The 22,209-nt window shown below is 31.3% G+C and overlaps 2 protein-coding genes across 3 annotated transcripts in view; one reads left to right on the plus strand and one right to left on the minus strand.

The window, feature by feature from the left end:
* LOC129233168 (ubiquitin thioesterase zranb1-B-like) overlaps positions 1–15,872 on the plus strand; it is a 60,733-nt gene extending 44,861 nt beyond the window's left edge. The window contains exons 11-13 of the mRNA XM_054867240.1: positions 669–898; positions 1,296–1,532; positions 8,604–15,872. Coding sequence (XP_054723215.1) covers positions 669–898; positions 1,296–1,526 — 461 coding nt within the window. The 3' untranslated portion in view covers positions 1,527–1,532; positions 8,604–15,872. The remainder of the gene's footprint in view (positions 1–668; positions 899–1,295; positions 1,533–8,603) is intronic.
* Positions 15,873–17,489: 1,617 nt separating this feature from the next.
* Positions 17,490–22,209, minus strand: part of LOC129233180 (zinc finger FYVE domain-containing protein 1-like) — a 45,120-nt gene continuing 40,400 nt past the window's right edge. For both annotated transcript variants that reach the window (XM_054867254.1, XM_054867249.1), the window contains exon 12: positions 17,490–20,450. In XM_054867254.1, coding sequence (XP_054723229.1) covers positions 20,218–20,450 — 233 coding nt within the window. In that variant the 3' untranslated portion in view covers positions 17,490–20,217. The remainder of the gene's footprint in view (positions 20,451–22,209) is intronic.

Below are 22,209 nucleotides of genomic sequence, written 5' to 3' on the forward strand. Positions count from 1 at the left end.
TATTTTAAATTTTTCATTAAGTCGCCATATTTGATCGTTTTCACGATGGAAGTAGACGTAAATTTCCAAAAATAGAATTGGATGTTTATCTCAATGTAAACTATTGAAAATAACAGAAATGTGCAATAAATTATAATTTTTTAAAAATTAATTATTTCTAAAAAGAGAAATTTTAATGTAGGCATCGGCCTATGATCGAGGTATGTTGATTTTTGTTAGTATGCATGTTGAAAGTACTTTGTTTTCAAGAAGTAATAAACGAATGTAAACAAATTTGAACAAAATGTTAAAAAAACTTAAAATGTTGAGAGAGTAAAAAAAGGAAAAAAAAAATCCAAGATTTTAAAATAATTTTTTTTATTTGAGGGAAAAAGTTTCGGTACTTCCACCGAACTACTTTGAACTATTTTTACTCTTTTAAAAATATTGTTATTTAAGCTTAGTTTTGAATGAAGTGGGTAACCTGGAATTTTCTAAAACAGCAACCTAGAAAAACTGGATAAGTCAAGGAATTTTTTTTTAACCACAAGTGTTTGAACCCTGACTGTGCAGATACACTAAGAAAAGACTCAAATGCACCATAAAAACTTTAACTTCAATAACAGTAATATATTTTTTAGCTACACACAATCAATGCCCTAGATGTTAATATTGCCAAACAATTACAGGTATATATCTACCTCTTCTTTGGGAGCCAAACTTTTGTTGGAAATCACCTATTGCGCTTGGTTATACACGTGGACATTTTACTGCTTTGGTGTCATTAGAGCCAGAAACAGAAGATGTACTCGGAGCTGGTGCAAATACACGCTCTGGTGATGATTTGCGAGTTATATTTTTACCTTTAATGACAGTAGATCACCAGAGGTTACCAGTGCATTTTTTAACTCAAGAAGAGGTGAGATTTGTTTTTTGAAAAATTTTTATGATTAATGTTTTCACAGATTTTCAGTTAAAAAAAATGAGTTTGAATTTATTCAACATTTTTTTGAAGGATGTTTAAAAGAGAAAAAGTTTGCAATGCAATCCCTTTTAAGGGGAGGAAATTTTTTCTTTCAGTCTAACCATATTGGCAAAGGGCAGATAAAAATTTCATTGTTTGAGAATAACAAACTCTCGGTGAATAAAATATATTTTTATGATTATCCAATACATAAGTAAATTTGAGTCAGATATGAAAAATTTCAAACAGTTTTCATTTACCTTTGTTAACATTCCTTATTGCTTACAATTATTCATTGAATTTTAAGTTTCTCTCTCTTATGTTTAATGTACTGTTTTAATTTTAACCCCAGCTTGGTCGAGAAGAAGAAATAATGAAACAGTGGCTGGATTGTTGTGTAACAGAAGGGGGAATTCTTGTAGCCCAGCAAAAAATTCTCAAACGGCCTCTTCTTGTTGCACAGATGATAGAAGAATGGTTGGCATTTTATCGAGGTCTTATGAGGCGCCCCATTACCCGTACATCATCTCCAGATTCCCATACCCAAGTATATTCAAGTGATGGAGATTCAGATCAAGAGTAGCTAATGGTATTTTTTATCTATTCTTTTTAATTACTTAAATTTTTCAAAAAATCCCCTTAAATTTCAAAAAGTAATGTTTTTCATTTTTGATATGTATGTATATTAGGGTGGTCCTTATTTATATGGGATTTTTTTTTTTTCCGAATTCAACAAGTTACGCCCTCTAGTTTTGTGACTCTATAATAAAAAGTAATCTGTGCAAAATTTGAACTCGATCAGTCAACAATAACACGTGCCCCTAGGACGTTGAACTTTAACACCTTTGATAATTTTCCCACAAATCTTCGAGCTTTTACTTCAGACCCCGTACATCATTTCTCCTAGGTTTACAAAGTGTTTTGACAGTGAGGTATCACTAAAATTAATCTTTTTCATTATTTCATATCATCGGAAGATTTTACATTGAATAAGAATGGAATAGTGCTTTAGAAACTTTACCTTAATCATACACTTTTCTCAATGTATCTCGATAGTGTGTATTTTTTCCCGATAGTCTTGGACGGTCTGTAAAATAAATTGCTTTTGACTCATATTTGGTAAATCGATTGTGAAATTCTTCTTTAGTTGTGCTCCTCTTTCAGTTGTATCATCATAACTTTCAGCCTTTTAACAATATCTCTTCCCTTTAAACAGCTTCCTTAATTTTGCTATGAATCAGGATCAAATTGGGAAACATCTTTTGGTGAATAAAATATGACAATGTATATAAAGTACAAATTCAGAATGAAAAAAGGTTAAAAAACCAGCAAACAGCTGTTTCGGCACTCTAAAATACAAGTGCCATCATCAGTGCAATTAAAAACGAAGACAGGTTCAACCCGACTAAAACACAGTCGAGGCGAACATTGGAATGAGAAACGAGTTGTAAAAGATATGAGAGCAGTACCGGAAACGATGATGTCAAGGTTACGTCAGAACTACAGAGGACAGTTGCACTCAGGAGAAAACATCACAGACAAAAAATAAATCAAATAACAGACTTCCAAACATTAGGAAAAGGGGGAGTGCTAGACAAATCATTGACGATTAAATTAGCATTTTTCCATATGTAGTATGACTCCCAAAAATCTAAATCATGAATGGACGAACACTCGTGAATAACTTTGGCGGAAGAAAAAATAAAATTATGACCGCAAGACCAACAATGTTGAGCAATAGAGGAGCGTTTGAGATCCTGTTTTTTGACGTAATTTTCGTGTTTTTTTATCCGGAATTTGAGGGATCGTCGAGTCTGCCCAATGTATGCCAATTTGCACTGGCAGGAAACACTATAAATGCCCCATTTGTCAAGGTTCTGAACAGGGTGTTTAAGCTGTGAAAATTTTAATTTATTAACAGGAGAAAAAGTGACGGAAAAATGAAACTTTTTTAAGATTTTGGCAATTTGTAGACTGATTTTAGGAAAAAAGGGTAAGACAACGGAACTCGAATAGTTCACAGGAGCAAGTGTTTGATTTTTGTTAGTTGAGCTATATAGCTTCTTATAAATGGTATCAATAATATCTGATGTGAATCCCCGATCAACCGCTATACCTCGTAGGTAATTCAGTTCTGATGAAAGTAAATTGGAATTTGAACTATGCAGTACAAAGTTTTCGACTACTTTTTATGTATCTTTTGGTGTTTGTAACTTATCAAACAGTTTTCTTGACTTGTAATTGATTCTGTAAAGAGGAAGATCTTTACTAAGAAAGTATTCCAAATCAACTCTGTTAACTGAATTTTTGTTATACAGTCATCAAACACGTCTTCCTTATCTGCAAGCATTTTTTGAAGTAGTTTTTTCTAATCTTCAAAATTAATTTCTTCATCCAATTCGGACAAAGCTACTAGTTCATCCCCTAAATATCATAAGTGATTTATGAACTTTCCAATCACTGCTTCTGCTACACGTTTGTCATCATTTTGTACGCTGCTAGTTTTTTAGACACATTATATTATTTAAAGGAGCCTAGATTCGGTTACTGCGAAAAACCACATCTTCATACAGCATTTAATTGCAAAACAGCATTTACGGGCTTCCTCTTCATGTAAGGTCAATTTAAATTGTTTCCTATAAATATATAAATTTTCAAATACTAAAATCCTTTTGCCACTCATCTGGCTCAGAGATGAGCTGCAGGTTGCCGAAAACATATCCGTGTGTAGGCTGCCGTGTGCAGGTAAAGGACAGTAACTGCAAATTTTTCATTTTTCATTTTTTTTTTGCATTTTTGTCATCCATTGTACTTTATCTTTATTGTACAAGCTCTCTTATTTGGGTTTCGCTGAAAAAAAGGTGCGAAAAAAGCGTCGAATTCCAACATTTTTCTATTGTTAGCATTAAATCCTCCACACATATCTTCAAATATCTCGAAAACTCATTTCTGCAGATACTGCTGTTTACCTGCACACGGCATTAGGAGGGACTTCACAAGGAAATATTATTAGAAGTTATGAGAATTCTCTGTAATCTTTGTCAATTCCGCTTTTTACGAACAATAATATGTCATCAACTTTGTCTTTTAAAATTTAAGTGGTATGTGTACTTGATTGAAATGTTATAAGTTCTGAATGGTGGAGATCTTTCCACAAAATTTTGAAGCGCTTAAATAATGGAATAGCGGGTCTAGAACAAAGAAAGGCAAAAACTTCTTTGAAGACACACTCTACAGTACAATTTCAAGTGCATCCAAATGTAATATATTACTGTTCAGATTTTGCTCTAAAAAATTGCACGCACAATTTATACGGCCGGCATTGTGAGCCGTTGTATCAGCTTAAACAGTTAGCAATAAAGAGCAATTATTTAAGATATCATATATAACTGCAGAAATATTTCAGGAATTCAGAGTAGCTATTCGACATTGGGACCTGAAACTATCACGTTAAGCCTATCAGCGTTTTTTTTCCAGTTTCATCTGGATGTAGCTTTGTATCTCAGTGAATAACTAAAAAATCTAAACTTAAATTCATGAAATTTGATTTTACGTCTTGAATATTTTCTCTTGCTCTCTTAAGGGCAAGGAATTCTCTTGCTCTCTTAAGGCTATTAATATGGCATTTGTCTGACAGTAATGAAAGGCGAGCAGATATTAATAATTGTCAAGCTTTTTCGCGTTGTGGTAGACCACATTTTGAAACAATCGGATGTGAGCATCACATGACTTCCTTTTACACCAATTTAAAGTTATTTCCCCATCACTGGCAATTTTAATGTGATTCAATGGTTAACTCTCTAAATATCACCAACGGCCAAATTGAAACCAGATTTAAAAGGAAAAAATCGCCAAAATGGCAACAAAACTTGGCGACCAAAAGCTTGGCCAAGTGTTTGCAAAAATTATAACCCTACTTGAGTTTGCATTGAAATTAACATTGATTTCCCCCAAAAATGGTGTAAAAAACTCTTTTTGGAACATCCGAATGCTACCAAAAAGGGAGGTGCACAACTAGACCCCACTAGGAGTCTACGTACTAAAATTAAACTTTCTAGGACATACCATTCTTCAGTTATGCGACATACATACGCACATACAGGCGTCATGAGAAAACTTGTTGTAATTAACTCGGGAATCGTCAATATGGATATTTCGTGTGTCTACGCATTCTTAATCACTTATCCACGTATGGTTGAGTCGAAAAAAAAAACTCAACATTCATTCGGGGGTGAGCCAAAAAGAAATTAAGGTCAATTTTTGAGTGAATATTCGGTTTCTAAATCTTGTGAATTGCAAGAAGAATTTTATGATAATAAAGGAATGTGTACTGTAAAAAGTAAATTAATTTAAATTATAGATGTTTACATTACAGTCACACACACAAAACCCTCGCGGTTAATTCGTTCCATGCTTTACCGCAATAACTGAATTTCCGCGAAGTAGGATTCTGTATTTATAAACTGAATATTTTCCTAACTGGAGCGCATAAACTTACTTAGAACAATTTAAATAGTTTCTTAACATAGTTTGAGCCCTCTAGACATCAAACAGCACCCTTAGCCACCATTACTTTTGCATTACTTAATATATTACACAAAATATAAGAAAATGAGATATATTAGACGTAATATATATCACATAGTTATTATTGGGAAATAAAACTACATAAACACATGCATTTCTTACACTAATATTAATCTATGAAAATAGCTTAACTTATTCGATTAAGAATTAATTGCCTGTTAGTTTCCGTATGTTCCGTTCTTCTACATATATCCTCAGTAAGGTATTGCGCATACAACTTAAAAAGCTAGTACACTGTTGAACATCATTTACAGATTTATTTATCCTCTAGTGATTTATACTTTCCATTTATAGTATTTAACGATTAAAATGAAATAGTGATTCGTTCCACTTTCTTCGGCGATTTTATACCTCCACTCCGTCAACTAGTACAACTAGAGCCCCTCAGAAGAGCTTACCTTACTTGAAGACATACTTTGTTATTCTTTTGTAGGAAAAAGTTTATACGAGTGCATAAAAAAGGCTAATTACTATATTTGAAAAAAAAAGGAAAAAACCGCAATGTAGTGAAGCTGCGAAAGTCGAAGCGCAAAGTAGCAAGGGACAACTGTATTCTGATCTGGAAATTTTCTTTAATTTATATTTTAGATATGGAAAATACAGTAAATTTTTATGTTAGAGTAATCGAGGAATTTTCAAAATTTATGCTTTAAGAATTAAAAACTGCATAAACATTTAAGTATATTTATAACTAAAGAACAACGAATTAAAATATAATTGCCATTACTTATATTTATAGCATTGAAACCTAACGACCCTATTTGCCACTCCTATTACATACACAGGAAATTTTGTAAATTAACACCCCCTAAAGCCTGGAGGAGGCAATTTGCTCTTGTCAAAGATCATTCATTAATGACTTTTAGAATCCCTTGTGTCCATTTTGGTAGAAAGGAATGTTCCCCTGCCGCTTAGTTTGAAACGAGCAAAGAATAGCAGTATGCCTGACCCAAGGCCATTGATGTATATGTTCCCTCTGTAACATGTAAAATTTTACAGAATGAAAGTGAGAGAATGGTCGGTCTGGAAGTAGCAACATCTATTGAGGTTCAAAGTTACTTTAAATATAAAACGTAAGAATAATTTTACATAAAAATGAGAAAATTCGTAATTTTTTCTCCGAGACTCAAAAAAGGGAGCACTAGGGACACGGGTTAATATTCATGGATGGACTTAAAATTTTGACGAGATCATTTATTTGTATAATGGAACAATTGATGGGGTGTCGCGTAAAATATCTACAATTTCAAAAATAAGAACCACCCTAATTGTATATATCAAATGCATGTACAATCCCATAAAGCTAAACAAATCTTAAATTCTTCCTTTGATGCACTCCTTTGAATCTTGTTATTTTCGGTAGACACTTCTGTGTATTATATATTGTCAAGGTAAATCTTAAGTACAGTAAATTTAAAATATTTTCTGTTCATACAAAGGGTTTACTACTAGAAAGACATGGGCCTGTGTGGCCCCTCACGCAGTCTGTTGTTCAACCATTTGAATAATATCTAACGAAGCTTAATGGAACTTCCTGACTTCTCATTATTTGAGTGCTTGTTTAATCACGTAGTCTTTTGCCTCATAGTACTAATAGTACTAAATATTGATCTCTAAACCTAGAAAGATGGTGGGGGACAGTGTCCCCTAAGCTATTTTGCAGTTAAAAGAAAATATGTTTTTCCTTTTCCCCTCATTGTTGTAGCATAAAAAATGTTATTCACTGTAGTTTAACCTGTAACTTTCTTATTATTCAGCCAATTGAATATCCAAATGCTACAAATAGTACCGATTGCTTATCAGCCAAATGGTAGCCATTGTTCTTGGAAAGAGAAACTAATTTTGTCTTTTGGCCAGTAATGACAGAAAATAATCCCGTACTAAGTTTTTATTTAGTCATTAAAGAAGGTGCATAAGGTATGTGGAATCTCTCAGGAATAATTTTCAAAAGAATCCACCCAAAAAAATGGGTAGGGGCCACATTGGCCCGTCAGTCTTTCTAATGTTAAAGGAATTAGTTTTGAATATAGTCAACATTAAATATTACAATTTTAAAAGCTACCACATTTTTTTTCACAAGAACAAACCATGCAACATTTTGATACTTTCAGATCAAATATTTTGGTTTTTATTGACATTAGTATTTTTCGTTTCAAAATAATTGATCAAAAAAGTGGGATTTTACCTATATGCATGGTAACCATATGTGTAATATTTAATACAAGAGTCAAACCGGTTGGCAAAAAAAAAAAAAAATCTACTTCTGTTTCAACTTTTTACTGTGTGAAAACATATTAAATAGATTAAAAAGTATTCTGGTTACAAAATTTAAACAAGTCTTCTGATTTATAGTGCTTTTCATTTCAAGTAGTTTTGAAAAAAAAAAAGAAAAAACTATTTAGCTTTTAATCTAAAGTCCTGTTGATGGAGATCAAGTTTTTTTTTTGTTATTTATTATTTCTTGCTGCACTTTCCATTGTTTTATATAAAGAAAAATAGGGGTTTGTATGGTCTTAGGAAAGTTCAATTTTTAAGGGTTTGGGATGTCTTTAAAAATTTGGCTCAGTGTTGTCTCTTAGGCCTTTGCATCTCAAAACCCAATCGAACCAACCAACCAACCAACCAACCTTAAAAATTTCTTATTTTTAATCTAGGTGCTTATTTCCTTCTGTTTTCTCTTTACAAGCCTCAATATTTCCTAATATGCCATATTTTTTGATAGAGAGGCAAAACAATTGTAAGCAGGGTTCGTATTTTTAAAAAAAAAACTGTTGGATTTTTTGATTTTTTAAAAATTTCCAAAACTTGAAGATATTAATTAGTTATGAAACTTTCCCAATATTTCCCAATACCTCAGCAGTATAAATAAGAACAGGTATACAATTGTTATTTATATTTGGCTGTTAGTTGTGATTACTCACACTTTTATTTAGTTAAGAGTGCTCTGGGATCATCTTAATTTCAAAAAAGCGCCTGAACTTAAAGTTGACGAACTACTGTTTTAAACTGTTATTAATTTATATATTAAAGTAAATTATAATTTTAGATTAATATATTTTCTGAATTTTTACAGTAACACTCATATACTGAAGAGGATGGATATGTAAATAGTGCATTTCATGTTGGTTGTATGAATGTGAATATTCCCGTCCAAGAAGTGGGACTATTTTGTGTCATAGCTTCACCCTGTAAATTTCCAACATAGTGGGCAAATGGTCCCAACTCAGCTATTTTCTCAAATTATGTACAGATAGAAGGACATGTATTTATTCAATGTACAATCTTAATTTAGCTCAACTGATATTTATTTTATTTGTCAGCAAGTGAAATATTTCTAGAATCTTAACAATTATAAAACTTATATCAGTGTACATATGATTATGAGATCGTACATTTGTGCAGTAGAATGTAATAATGTAATTAAGATGATATTCAAGTTTTAATGTTTTAATTTTATGATTGTTGATTTGCGTTTTGAGAGTATTCTAATTTTTTGAATTTTTTTGAGATTAGCTTACATCTGTGAATGTGATAATCATGATTGGTTGCATTAAATATTAAAAAATGTACTCATTGTTATACTTTCAGTTTCATTAATCAATATTTCCCCCAACTTTTTTTAAAAAATTTTTAAGAGCCTTAGTGCTTAAGAGGTTTATTACATTTGGTAAAAAATTAAAGTCAGCCAATAAAACTTAAACTGTAAATATGCATCATATTTATGAACATTGCTTTGAAAAGTATTATGTATAAAACCACTAGTAAAATTTTGCACTGTTAGTTTAAAATTTAATAGTATATGTATTTGTTGTAACTTAAAATTATCATTTTAGAGAATTTAGACTACATTATGCTATAAATAAATAAACTCAGTCCTCATATTTATTTTTATTGCTGACTTGACTTTGTTAACTAAAGGAAAAGAAAGGATTGTTTAAAACTGAATCTTTTGAGGACTCTTTATGTATATGGAAGGTTTTGTCTTTCCACTATCATGAGTTCAGGTCTTTAACTATGCTATGCCTGTTTTAAATGCTTTTTTTTTTTTTTTTGCATTCAATGTATCAACTTGAAGTAAATGTTATTTCTAACAGAAAGATAATAGAATTGATTTTTTTCAATGCTCATGCATGTATAGAGTAGCATGACCTGAAGCATTTTAGTTTATTGAACTCATCTGGACTGACTTATAAAAAGAGTTGTGTCAAAATTTATGTACCTTTATAATTTATTATATATATTCTCTCTTTCTAGATTCAGCTATTAATATTTCATTCAGAATGATATATTGTCTAAATAGAATGGTACTTGTAAAAGAGAAAGTAAATACTATAGTGGGTTAAAAATAATTAAGAACTACACAAAGCATTTAAATTTTTTGAAGCAAATTTAGCAAGTCTGTAGGTCATATTTCGTCTAACTACATATTTTTCTTCTATTTTATTAAAATTTCAATTGAAATTTATTCTGTTTACTCTAAATGTTTTGTTTGTTTTTTAAACCTTGTTATAGTTTTTAATAAACATGAACATTAACTATCAGAATTGTATTCACAAAAATTTAAGATCAAATCACATTTCATTTCATACATGAATAGCTAACTTCTATTTAAAAAAAAAAAATTGCATGACATTTCACCTTTTAATAAGCAACGTTTATTATAAGCATTTCTTTGGTAAAAGTTAATTCAGTGGGTCAAAATCTCAAATTCTTGTAAAAATCAAGTTTTTCATAAAGAGAACGTATAAGACATGAATTAACTCAACGTTCTTTTATACCTGCTTATACCTTGCAAAAGTGCAAACTATGTTATATTAGAATTTTGATAATAAATTATTGAAAAGCATATTTTTTTTAACTAAATGTTCTTAAGTTGCTTTAAGTTTCGCTTATCATTTGCCCCAATTGACAACAACTTTGTATAAATCTGTCAGGAGTTTTTAAAAACATGATCCAAACTTGTTACGCAAATTGTGGAGCAGCAGCTATATTTTAAATAGACATACAGGGTGTTTCAAAAAGAATGACCCGATTTCAAAAAATCATAACTATTCAGATTTTAATCCTGTTCATTAAATAAAGGTATCATTGGAATTGGAAAAATTTCGAATTTTAAGGAGTTGCCGATAGGTAGTGCTAACTCCCCCCCCCCGAAGAGCATTAGAAGATGGTATAAACAATTCCAAGACACAGGTTGTTTGTGGAAGCAGTCGATGCAGAAATGCTTGCAAAAGTTCCGAACGACTTTGATTACGGTGTAGACATATGCCATACATCCAAAGGTGTACGTTTTGAGCACCATTTTGTACGTTAAAAAACTTTATTATTATCCATGTAATATAAAATTAATCTGAGGTAGCTATTTTCAATTATTTTCATAATATAAGCATTTCAAATCGGGTCATTCTTTTTGAAACTGAACCCTGTATAATTCTTCTCTACAAAATTCTGGTAAGATTAATTTCTGGTAAGTGAAATCAAAATCCTCCACTGATAAATCTTGACAGGGCTCTAATAGTTCTAAGTTAAAAATTTGAAATGTTGATAATTTATTAAATGGACAGCTGCCAATTCTCTGCTTCTTTACCTGGGAGATAGTGTAATCGGTTGAATAAAAAAATAAATACAGTCAATTCGCGATAACTCGAAATTAAAGGGACTGACGAAAAACTTTGACTTGCCGATAGTTTCTGTTTTTGACATTTTAATATTAAAAACCATCAAATATTTTAATATGTTCATATAACAAATAAAATTACAGAACGTAAAAGTTTTTAAGTACAATATGCACAGTGTAATCAAAAATATTGAGAAAAAAAATCAAAAGCATAGTTTTGATTTCAATACTGCTGGAACCAATTGAATAGAGCTGGTTCTACTTCAGGAAAGGTACATATCTTCATTTGTTTCAAATTCGGATTCATGTATAGTATCTGCTTTAGAAGTTTTCTTTTTCTTTTAACATCATTGACAGAGTACTTGCTTAGATATCTTTAATAGTAAAGAAAAATTACTATGTCTGTAAGGAACTTATCAGCAAATAATTGAACTAAAGAACGAAGGGGAACGCATCTTAAGTCAGCCTTTGAATAAAAGTAGTCAATTGATTTTACAGCTTAAAAGCAAATTTGTAGTCCAGCAACATGTCAAAGTGTAAACAGTACAGCATAACAAAAGAAAACAAGCTAACTCATTTTCGCATGTGTAACTCCTTTATCGCACATTGGCTCAACAGGTGCTCTTCTTGCTTTACGCGGTCTATTGGGCAGGAATTGTAAGTGAAGGTGAATTAATTTTTCTCTCATAGTCACTTGTTTGTTTCCCCCCCCCCCCCCCGTTCTTCTGAAATAAATTTCTAGTCATCTTTGAAAAAAACTTCCAAGTTAAAGGAAGTTAACTTTGAGATATTGCGAATAATTAGAGTGGAATTAAAGACAAAGGGGTCGTGACTTGATTAAAACTTCGAGTTGTAGTAACATTAGAGTTATCGCGTATTGACTGTATATAGAAGTTATGTGTTTATGTAATGTCAAGTAGGGAAAATGAAGGCAGTGGTTCTTTTATCTTGCTCATTTTAAACTGGATCCTGCAAAATACTAGAAATTTAAATTTTTAATCAATGTAATATGATCTATTATAATGTAACTGTTAGCTTTCAGTGCAGTTAAATGCTTTAAAAAATTGATATTTAACTCAGTTTCATTGTTCAGAGTCATTTGTTGAATATCAAGTTTCATGTATAAAACTCTCACTATATGTAGCAACAAACAGTTCATGAGCAATGAGCTAAGCTGATGGTCATACCCTAGCAAAAGGATTGAAACGAAGCAACTGCTAATAAACAAATATATAGTGGCTTTTAAACTGATGTATTGAATAAAGGGTTGCCAGTGGTGGGTAGTAGCGATTTCATTGGTGGCCTCTTTTTTTAAATAGCGGCTGCTTTGTTTTACTGAAGTGCCAAATGACATTTTTCTTAATTTGTTAGAAAAAAATTCTTAATTCATAACCTAATGTAAGTAGTATATTTTCAATAAATTAGACGGCACCTTGATTTTGGTGGAAAAGAAGTTACCAATTACTCATTGTCTTTTGTGCACTTGTATGGCCTTTGAATACAGACCCATTTTTTTAGAATTAGGACCCTGGAATCGCAGGACTCTGGGCTAGCACAGTTCTCACATGCCTAGCGCTGCCACTGCTCATTTAGTTGAATTAACTTTTTCCCTTTTTAACATTACTGGAGAAAACATTTATAAAATTGATAGTGATCAACAGTCAAATATATCTCGACCATCCTAGCACTTGCACATATTTTGTCAACTGCAAAATACTATCCAACTAATTTTGATTTTTTAATCTTGGCAAATCTAGACAGTTTACTTTCTCTGCTCATTTTCATAACTGTATGGTTACTTCACAATTTTCAAGTTTGTCAAATAATTCTTGTATAAAATAAAATTATCATTAACGTAAAAATGTTGTTAGCAATTAATGTTTTTATTTCAGTGTCAGAAACGCTTGTTCCCCTAAATAAACTTGCATGTAATTTTGCATTACTAGTCATTTACTCAAAGAAATCTAAAAACACTGCACTGATTACAGGATAAAACGCACTCACTTACAGAATTCACAGCAAACTAGATTCTCTACTATTTTTCTTTCAACATTTTCCCAGTGTCTTTTTTTTATTGAAAATCAGCTTCTGTTCTTCCTTTTATTCTCTCACACTTGATTTAATTTTCTTACTAAACTGCCTTGAACTTGTACTTCATTTTGTGAAAAATGTCCAAAACTAAAGTTCCGATACTTGAAAGTACAACTCATGATGTGTTTGCAAAATTACTTTTTTTTCCTCATTTTCAAAATTATTGTTGTAAAACATTATATAATGAATATTTTTAAAAAGATTCAATAAAATATCTTAGAAACATTCTCTTTAAATTAAAATATAAAATTTTTAGTTCATCTGATTTTACATCATTTTGTGAATGATATTGAGGTATTTAATATATATACTTAAATATTTTGTCTTCTTATCAAAGGGGTTGAACAATACTTTAAAGCATCTCTCCATCTGTGATATTGTTTCAAAGTTTTAAAATAGTTTTTTTTTTTTTAGCTTTTTTGTGCAAAAAGTTTGAAAATGATTTTAAAATTTGGTTTTGATCTAAAACTTACATTTATTGAAGTTTATGTGACAAACAAAGCATGCAAATAAAATAATTCAAATATTGAAATGTGATTCATTATTGTCCTTGTTTTTTTCTGTGAGTGATATGCCTTACTGATATTTAAAAAAAAAAAATTGCAATGTACTACAAGCAGCTATTCCTATCTAATAATTCTAAGGTTTAAAACTTCATTGCAGCAGCATTGCATTTATATTGTAGTACAGTAGAACCTCCCTCAAGGGACACCTCTATATAAGGAACATTTTTTCTGGTCCCAGTCCCTTTGAATAGGGTCCTCCATGTATTTGCCTCTAATTAAGGGACACTCCATTTAAGGGACAGTCACAGAGAAAAAATAATTTTAAAAAATTATGTACAAGATCATAAGAAAGAGTGAATTTACTGAAATACAAGCTTCACTTTTCCTTAAAATTTAAATGAAGAGAGTTTAACATTAACATATGTCAAAGAAAGAAGTATATATTGTATTGCATGATTTGCCCACCGGGATATTAATTCAAGTAGGCTCAGGGGCAAAGGAGAAGGCACAGAAACTGACTAGCTTTTTATATAAAAATTAAAATGTTAACACTAATCGTAATTCACAATGTCTTGCATGGTAAATTACATGACATGAAGAAAATTCATGCAATGAATTACTTCCAAATAATTGCTTTATGCTGCAAAACTTTGGACTTAACAAATTTTTGACGTAATCATAATTAATGAAATAATAAAAACTTTTTTTAAAAAATTAATAAGTGTTAATTTTATTTAGTTGTGTATGAAAAATGAAAAGTATTTAGTTTTAAGTGTTAATAGCTTAAGTTCATAACAAAATTATACTGAATAAAAGACACTGTGTACATAAACTGAAACACCTCCGAAGAAGGGACACCTCTATTTAAGGGACATAATGTCTGGTCCCATTAGTGTCCTTTATTGAGAGGTTCTACTGTATATATATGTAGTTTGGTTCATTGAGAGTCCAGTCTAACAAAGGTACATTTGTGCAACAAAGTAAGAGTTGTAACTGACATTGATAAAGCACAAATTAGCAACCGATTGCAGACATGTTTCGGGGTTTCATGAAACTCCTTTTTCAATGCAAAAAAGTGGTACTTTTACCCCAATCTTAGTTTTTTCTCCCTTGATTTGACATTCATTCTTCTTGATTTAGGCATCAAGTGCAGAAAAGTAATCTCACAATAAAATATTCTGAAAAGCAATTTTAAATGGAAACTTGGCATACCAACAATCCTCCATGGTCATTGATAGCAAATAAATTACACCAATAGCAAATAACTCCATAAAAGTGGGGGGGGGGGACCAGAAACATACCGAAAGAAAATTGCTCATTACCGTCTCTTCTGGTAAGCTATTCCAAGTGCCCACGATCCTGCTAAAGTAGTAGTTTTTCCTGATTTCCAAGTTAGCCTGAGATTTAAATAGCTTAAAGCAATGACCCCTTGTCCTGCTTTCCCCGCAAAAATTTAATCCATTTACATCTTTCATTTTGATGAATTTAAATAACTGAATCATGTCCCCTTTGACTCTCCTTTGCTCCAGGCTATACATGTTAAGCCTATTAACTCTAGTATCATAATCTAAATCTGACAGTCCCCTTACTAATTTTATTACCCTTCTTTGAACCCTTTCCAATACAAAAATATCTTTCTTCAGACAAGGCGACCAAAACTGAACAGCGTACTCCAAATGAGGTCTTACTAAACTCTTATATAAAGGCAGAAGAACTTTCTTAGATTTGTTTGAAATAGATCTATTGATAAACCCAAGCATTTTGTTGGCTTTGTTACTAGCAATACTGCACTGTTGACTAAACTTGAAGTCCTAATCCATTAAGATACCCAGATCCATAATTTTCTGCCTGATTTATGACTGAACCCTGTAAATGATATCTCATACGCTTATTTCCACGACCTAAGTGTAGCACTTGACATTTCCGTACATTAACTGCCATACACCACTTATCGGCCTACTTAGTAATATAATCTAAATTCTCTTGAAGCTGTTTTACTTGTTCTTCATTTTCTACAATCCACATAACTTTTACATCATCAGCAAAACAATTCATGCTTCCAGAAATATTTTCATTGATGTCATTCATAAATATAATAAACAAGAGAGGCCCTAAAACTGATCCCTGAGGAACCCCACTTAAAACATCACTCCAATTAGAATGATTTCCTCTCACAACTACTCTTTGCTTCCTACCAGTGAGCCAATTTCTAACCCAAAGTAAAGTTTTTCCTCCTATTCCTATGTCAGCTAACTTTCTGAGCAGAGCAACATGCGGTACCTTGTCAAAAGCTTTTTGAAAATCAATATAAACAACATCCACACATTTTTTGTTATCTAAAGCTGAGGTAACCTTGTCGTAGAAATGCAATAAATTAGTAGTACAGGATTTACCTTTCCTGAAACCATACTGCAAACTAGTCAGCAGACTATTAGTCTCTAAGAACTTCATGATCTTAATTTTGATTAAAGTTTCGAAAATCTTACAAATCACCGAAGTCAAACTTACAGGTCTATAATTCCCAGCAATACCTTTAGACCCCTTCTTGAAGATTGGCGTTATGTTAGCCAGCTTCCAGTCCTCTGGCACCGTCCCCGAGTTATAAGAAGCATTGAAAATATTCAAAATAACATCCACTAATTCCTCTGCACATTCAACTAAAATTTTTGGATAAATATTATCTGGTCTCGGAGCTTTAGTTGCTTTAATCTTTTTCAAATGAAATAAAACCTCCTCCCTGGAAAATACAAAATCCTCAAGCTGTATAATAGTTAGTGTCTTGCTAGTGTCAACTGTTGAGATACAGTTATCGTTAAACACACTGGAAAAAAAGTTATTTAGAACATTTGCAATATCCCTATCGTTTTGGATTAAATTTCCATACTCATCAACCAGAGGCCCTATTTGACTGTTTCGAGCTTTCCCAGAATTAGCGTAAGCAAAAAACCTCTTAGGGTTCCCATCAATGTCATCTGCCAGCCTTTGCTCCAATTCCCTTTTCTGAATCCGTACCAAATACTTAAAATTTCGCCTTGCCTTACCATACTGGAGCCTTTCCGCACTCTGACCAGTTTCTTTAAACTGACGAAAAGTGGCTTGCTTAAAATTAAGAGCTTCTTTAGTCTTCCGGGAGAACGACATGGGCCAAATTTTGGTACTCACACCTTTTGTCCTAAATGGAACATAATCCCCAACCGTATTAGCAAGTTTATCCTTAAATTCCATCCACTGCTGATCTACTTCGCTATTTTCCAATCCTGACGAAAAAACCTCTTTCAAGCTCTGCCTAAGTGCAACAAAATCAGTGTTTCTGAAATTGGGCACAAACCTAAAATTATCATCTTTGCACACTTCAAATTTAATCCGGAACCTAATGCTGTTATGATCACTATCTCCAATATGCTCCCCTACACACAACCCCTGAACAAAACTTCCTATGTCACAAAAAACTAGATCCAAAATTGCCTCCTCTCGAGTTCCTTGAGTTACAACTTGATCTAAGAAACAGTCACCAATTACTTTTAAAAATTCCTCTTCTTTGCCATTTCCAGGATAAAAATTATTCCAATCAATACCCGGAAAATTGAAATCCCCCATTATGATAACGGATCCCTTACTGGACATGTCACTAATAATACGGTACATCTGTTCATCTTGTCCCTGGTTTGAATTAGGTGGCCTATAAATGTTTCCAAAGCGTAGCTTTTTGCCCTTACTGCTCATCAACTCCAACCAAACCATATCATACTGCAATATAATTCTTTTATTTAGTTTTAAAAGCAATATTACACAAGAACTGAAGCAGAACATTATAATTATTGTCAATTTAGAAGTAAAAAATCTGATGTTGTATAATTTTAATTCATCACCAACCATAAAAAGAGACAAATCTGCTTAAATGTAATAATCAACCCTTGAACTGCACAATGCTCTTATATTTTTAATCAAAAATAAAACTTAATAAGACTGCACCAGTTAAACTAGGGAAACAAAGCTGGCAATTAATGGCAACCGATTTTTCAATCTATAACAACTATATCTGCCACCAAATTCTTTACATTTGAAGATCATTCTCTTGTCTGTTACGTTGCATTTACGCATAGTTTAGAGAACATTTTAACACAACATAAACACATACTACAACAAAAAACATTATTTTTCATTTGTGTGTTTCACCTGTAAAAATTACTTGGCTAGAGTACTTATAATTGCCAAACTTCGAAAATAATAATAACAAAAATACTTAATAAAAAACGATATGGTTCATTGATTTCCACCAGTAAGAATATCGCAGTTATAGTTATATGGCTAAGAAAATTTGAAAATGACTTACAAGTAACCCTACCTAGATGTGAATCACCGATCGGAATAAAACTTAGCACATTGGTAGAACACTTAAAAACATTTAACACATATTTTTTTTTAATCAGCAGCCAACACATTTAACGGGGTGAAATTTATTGGAAAATTGGGATATTAGAGTGTACAATATCTTATTTTATTTTAAATTTTAATAACAAAAATTCAAATATCGATTGAAAATACTGCTTGTAAGGGCCATTCCTTGCAATTAGTTTATACTGGTTTTTTTTTTTTTTTTTCAAATTTTTAAATACTGTTCATAGGGATTTTTTTAAATGTTCTATCGACGTGCAAAGTTTTATTTAAATTGGTGATTCACATTTGGGTAGGGTTACTTGATAGTGTATTTTACTTGTAACCCCACAATATTCATAAAAAAAACTAGTTGCTCTTCTTACCTTTTTTTTTTTCATTTTAGATTTTCTTAAAAATTTTACTAGATGCAGAAACTATGTGACAAACACTCTTGGTTCACAACAGGTACCACAACCAGTTGATAAATCCTGATTTATGGAGAAAATACTTGTGCTGGTAACTCTTGGTAAAAACTTCACACATTTCATTAATTTCAGCATACTTTGCCTCTTTTCGTCATTATATATGTTTGACATCAGTAATTTTAATTCATTTAGCCACCAGATTTTTTTTCCTTCAAAAATGTAGGCTGACAACTATTAAAAGGCAGTTAAATTTTTTTACACCAATAGACACACATTAAATTAAAATAATCTCCTCAAAATTAACACTTTAATATTTGATATTTTAAAATTTAACTAAATGACAGTTATAATAATTGGAAGTTGCAGAATTGATTTATCATCAGAGGCATTAACATAAGCCCCAGAAGTCACCTTAGTTCAAAGCTATTTTTTAAATCCTAATATATAAATATAAATATTTATACATATAAGGTTAGTTATGAACCAACCTCAAAATTTTAGCTATGCCGCTGCTTTGAAGCTAGATTACAAGCAACTATAATAATCATTTATTTTAACTGAAAGTTTACATCCTTTTTATTACTTTAAAGAAAATACTGCAGATTTTTAAAAATAAAGTTAATTTATAGAGAATTTCACCAAATTAAAAAAAAAAAATGATTCTTCATTAAGCTGTCAACTGGAAATAATCAAATACAGTATACTCTATATATCTTGAAAACCTTGATATGATGGAAAATTATTTTTTCCCCTGATTTTGCACATTTACGTAATGTCATTTTTCATTCTTATGTCAAAAAGTTTTCAATCAAAACCTCGTTATGTCAAATATTTTTCCACAGTTTATTGTCTCGAAGAAACTTGAGGAATGTTTCCTAAATTTCCCACATTCTTCATTATTTCTCTCAGGGGTTAGGAATGATTCGGAGAAGATTATTTAATTGCATGATTTCAATTAAATGATTTAAAAGGTCATACTCAAATAGACACAGAAAATTATTACTTTCAGAGCATTTTAGTAAAGATTAAATTGCCATTGCTATTGAATAGTTTTGACATTACAACAGTTAATTCTATCATAAACCTTGATTTTATTTTTCCTTAAACATAATTTAATTTGGTTCATTTTCATTATTATTTTTTTAAATAAAAGTCTTAATACTAGCGAACATCCTTCTGTGTTCAATCATCCATCTCTGCAAATAGTAATAAGATATTTCGGTCACAATTGATTCTAGGGCTGCCTAACCATTGAGTGGTTCATTGTAAAAATTTTGCATAATTTATGATTTTTTCGTATATAATTTAGAAATTTTCGCTTTAAAGTCAAATCAGAATGACTTTATTTCTCTTGAACGATGTATATTCTAATTTGCATTCATGTGAGAAATAAGTCATAAAAGTAATAGAAAATTAAAATATTTACAATTCTTTGAATTTTTCTTTCAGTTTTAAAAATAGATAAAATGCACAAACCATGCTATGTAATATTCTGTACAATTATACAATTCATACTGAATGAAATCTATGCATTGCAGGTGCCTGTCATCAAAGGAGAAATTGTTTCATCACAAGCATAAACTCACACAGTTTAAAATATACTCTACTATGATACAAGATAATCTTTTTTAAAAAACTTCAGGTAGCAATGAAGATTTTTGCAGAAACTGTTTAATCCAATTCTGGGTTTTTTATGCATGTATCGCAAACTCTGACATCATAACTCCATCCTCTTGCAGGAACAGGTTTTCGTGAAGTGGAACATTCATCACAAACACCTTCGCCACAAGAACGACAATGATGTTTGGATAATTTTGGGCCAAAAGGCTTACTACAAACATGACACTTCGTCAGAATGTGATCTGGAACCCAATAGGTTGGTCGAGCTGAATCCTTTATAATTCCTGAAAGTGAGAAAGATTTACAACTTAAAAGAGCATTCTGAAATATCTTTCATTTCTCCAACTGTGAAAGATTAAAAGACACTCATAACACAGAGCCTCCAGGTTTATCAGTTTCATTCTAGTTTCTGCGGCAAATATCCACAAAATGTGATAGAGATTAAATTTACAACTGCAAATTTTTTTTTGCAATTTTAATAACCGTTATTTGTACAATATGTGTAAAAAAAAAATCTAGTGGTCACTTATTTAAAGCTGACTTTTAGTTGTTATGACTTCACAATAATACCAGCCCCGAGCTATATGCAATTGACATGACTTCCTGTTTTCAGTCAACTCTGCTCTCGATACACAAATCCCAGAGCTTCAATGCTTTTGTGTACAAGGAATGATCTATAGGGAATGCACAGAAATTTTGAGGCTTGTCACAAATGACTTTTACAGGCCCCCTCCATCAGTGGCGGCTCGTGCCTTAATTTGGCGTGAGGGCCTGCTCTGTAAAGCTTTCACAATAATATTTATACAGATAACATGAAGAGAGCTATAGTAAGTAATGCTGAGCAACAAAATATGATCCTTGTACAGTTTCTTTATTTCGAGCTTCTCTTCAAGCGTCAAAGTTTGAAATTGGTGTTTTAGTAAATAATTCACTTGATTAATAGTTTTTTTTCAATTCCAAGGTAAACAACCTAAATTAAAAGACAACCAACCCATGCAACTAGCAATAAACAACACACAGCATTAATCAAACTACTATTACACTCTTTATACCAACAACAATCAAGTTGATTGCGCAGTAGTATTAATTTCGATTTAGCCATGCTTCCTTAAATAAAATTACGAAATCGGCAACAATATTTTATTAGAAACAATTTCCTTAATTGACAATTTATTCTTCTTGATTATAAAAATCCTTGAACTTTTATTGTGTGAAACCACATTACAATACCTAGGGGCCACATCACATTCATAGTTCAATTCTTTTTTTTTTTTTGCATTTAAATAAAATGTGTAATTTATCTTTGCATGCGCTTACTGATTAATCAATAATTTTTTTTAATGCCATTGAAAAATTCAAAACACTTAAGAATATTTCAATTTTATAAAAAATAAGGGTTTTTTTTTGTTTTTGCACATATTTCAGAAATTGTTTTTGCTAAATGATCATAATAATCATTTCTTAAAAGCTGTGCATTCGTTTGCTTATCCTATTAAAAATATTCTGTCGTTACTTATGTAAAAAATCATAAAACTTCCATAGTAAACTTTTTTTACAAGTATATAAAAAACTCTCAACATTTTAGTAATTTATAAAGTGCTTATCCAATGCACAATTTTGTTAAATAGTATATTATATTAACAGCAAAATGTATTACGTTGAAGCTGTATCTTCAATATAAAAAAAAACCTTAACTATTTCAATAACATGGAAATGCACACAAAAAAAAAGTTTGAACTTTGAGAGCTTGAATTTAAATTATGCTTTTCGCAATCGCAAATTGCGACAAGACCCTAATGCTCGTTCTATTTCTTGTTTTTACTAATGGCTTTTATCGCAACCGTAATTTGAGTTCAAGACGCCAAAATTCAAATGAATGTCAGGGGCTGGATGTTGTATGCTGGTTACTTTTTTCATGTAAAAAGGATTGTGTGATTTCGAGAAGGGTCGTTTATAAATAACTTGATTCTGAAGCACATGGACACCTACCCTATAAGCATAGAAAAATAAAATCAAACGACGGATGTAATCCAACGGTCAAGT

Source organism: Uloborus diversus, chromosome 1 (genome assembly GCF_026930045.1).
Source record: "Uloborus diversus isolate 005 chromosome 1, Udiv.v.3.1, whole genome shotgun sequence".
Lineage (NCBI taxonomy): Eukaryota > Metazoa > Arthropoda > Arachnida > Araneae > Uloboridae > Uloborus > Uloborus diversus.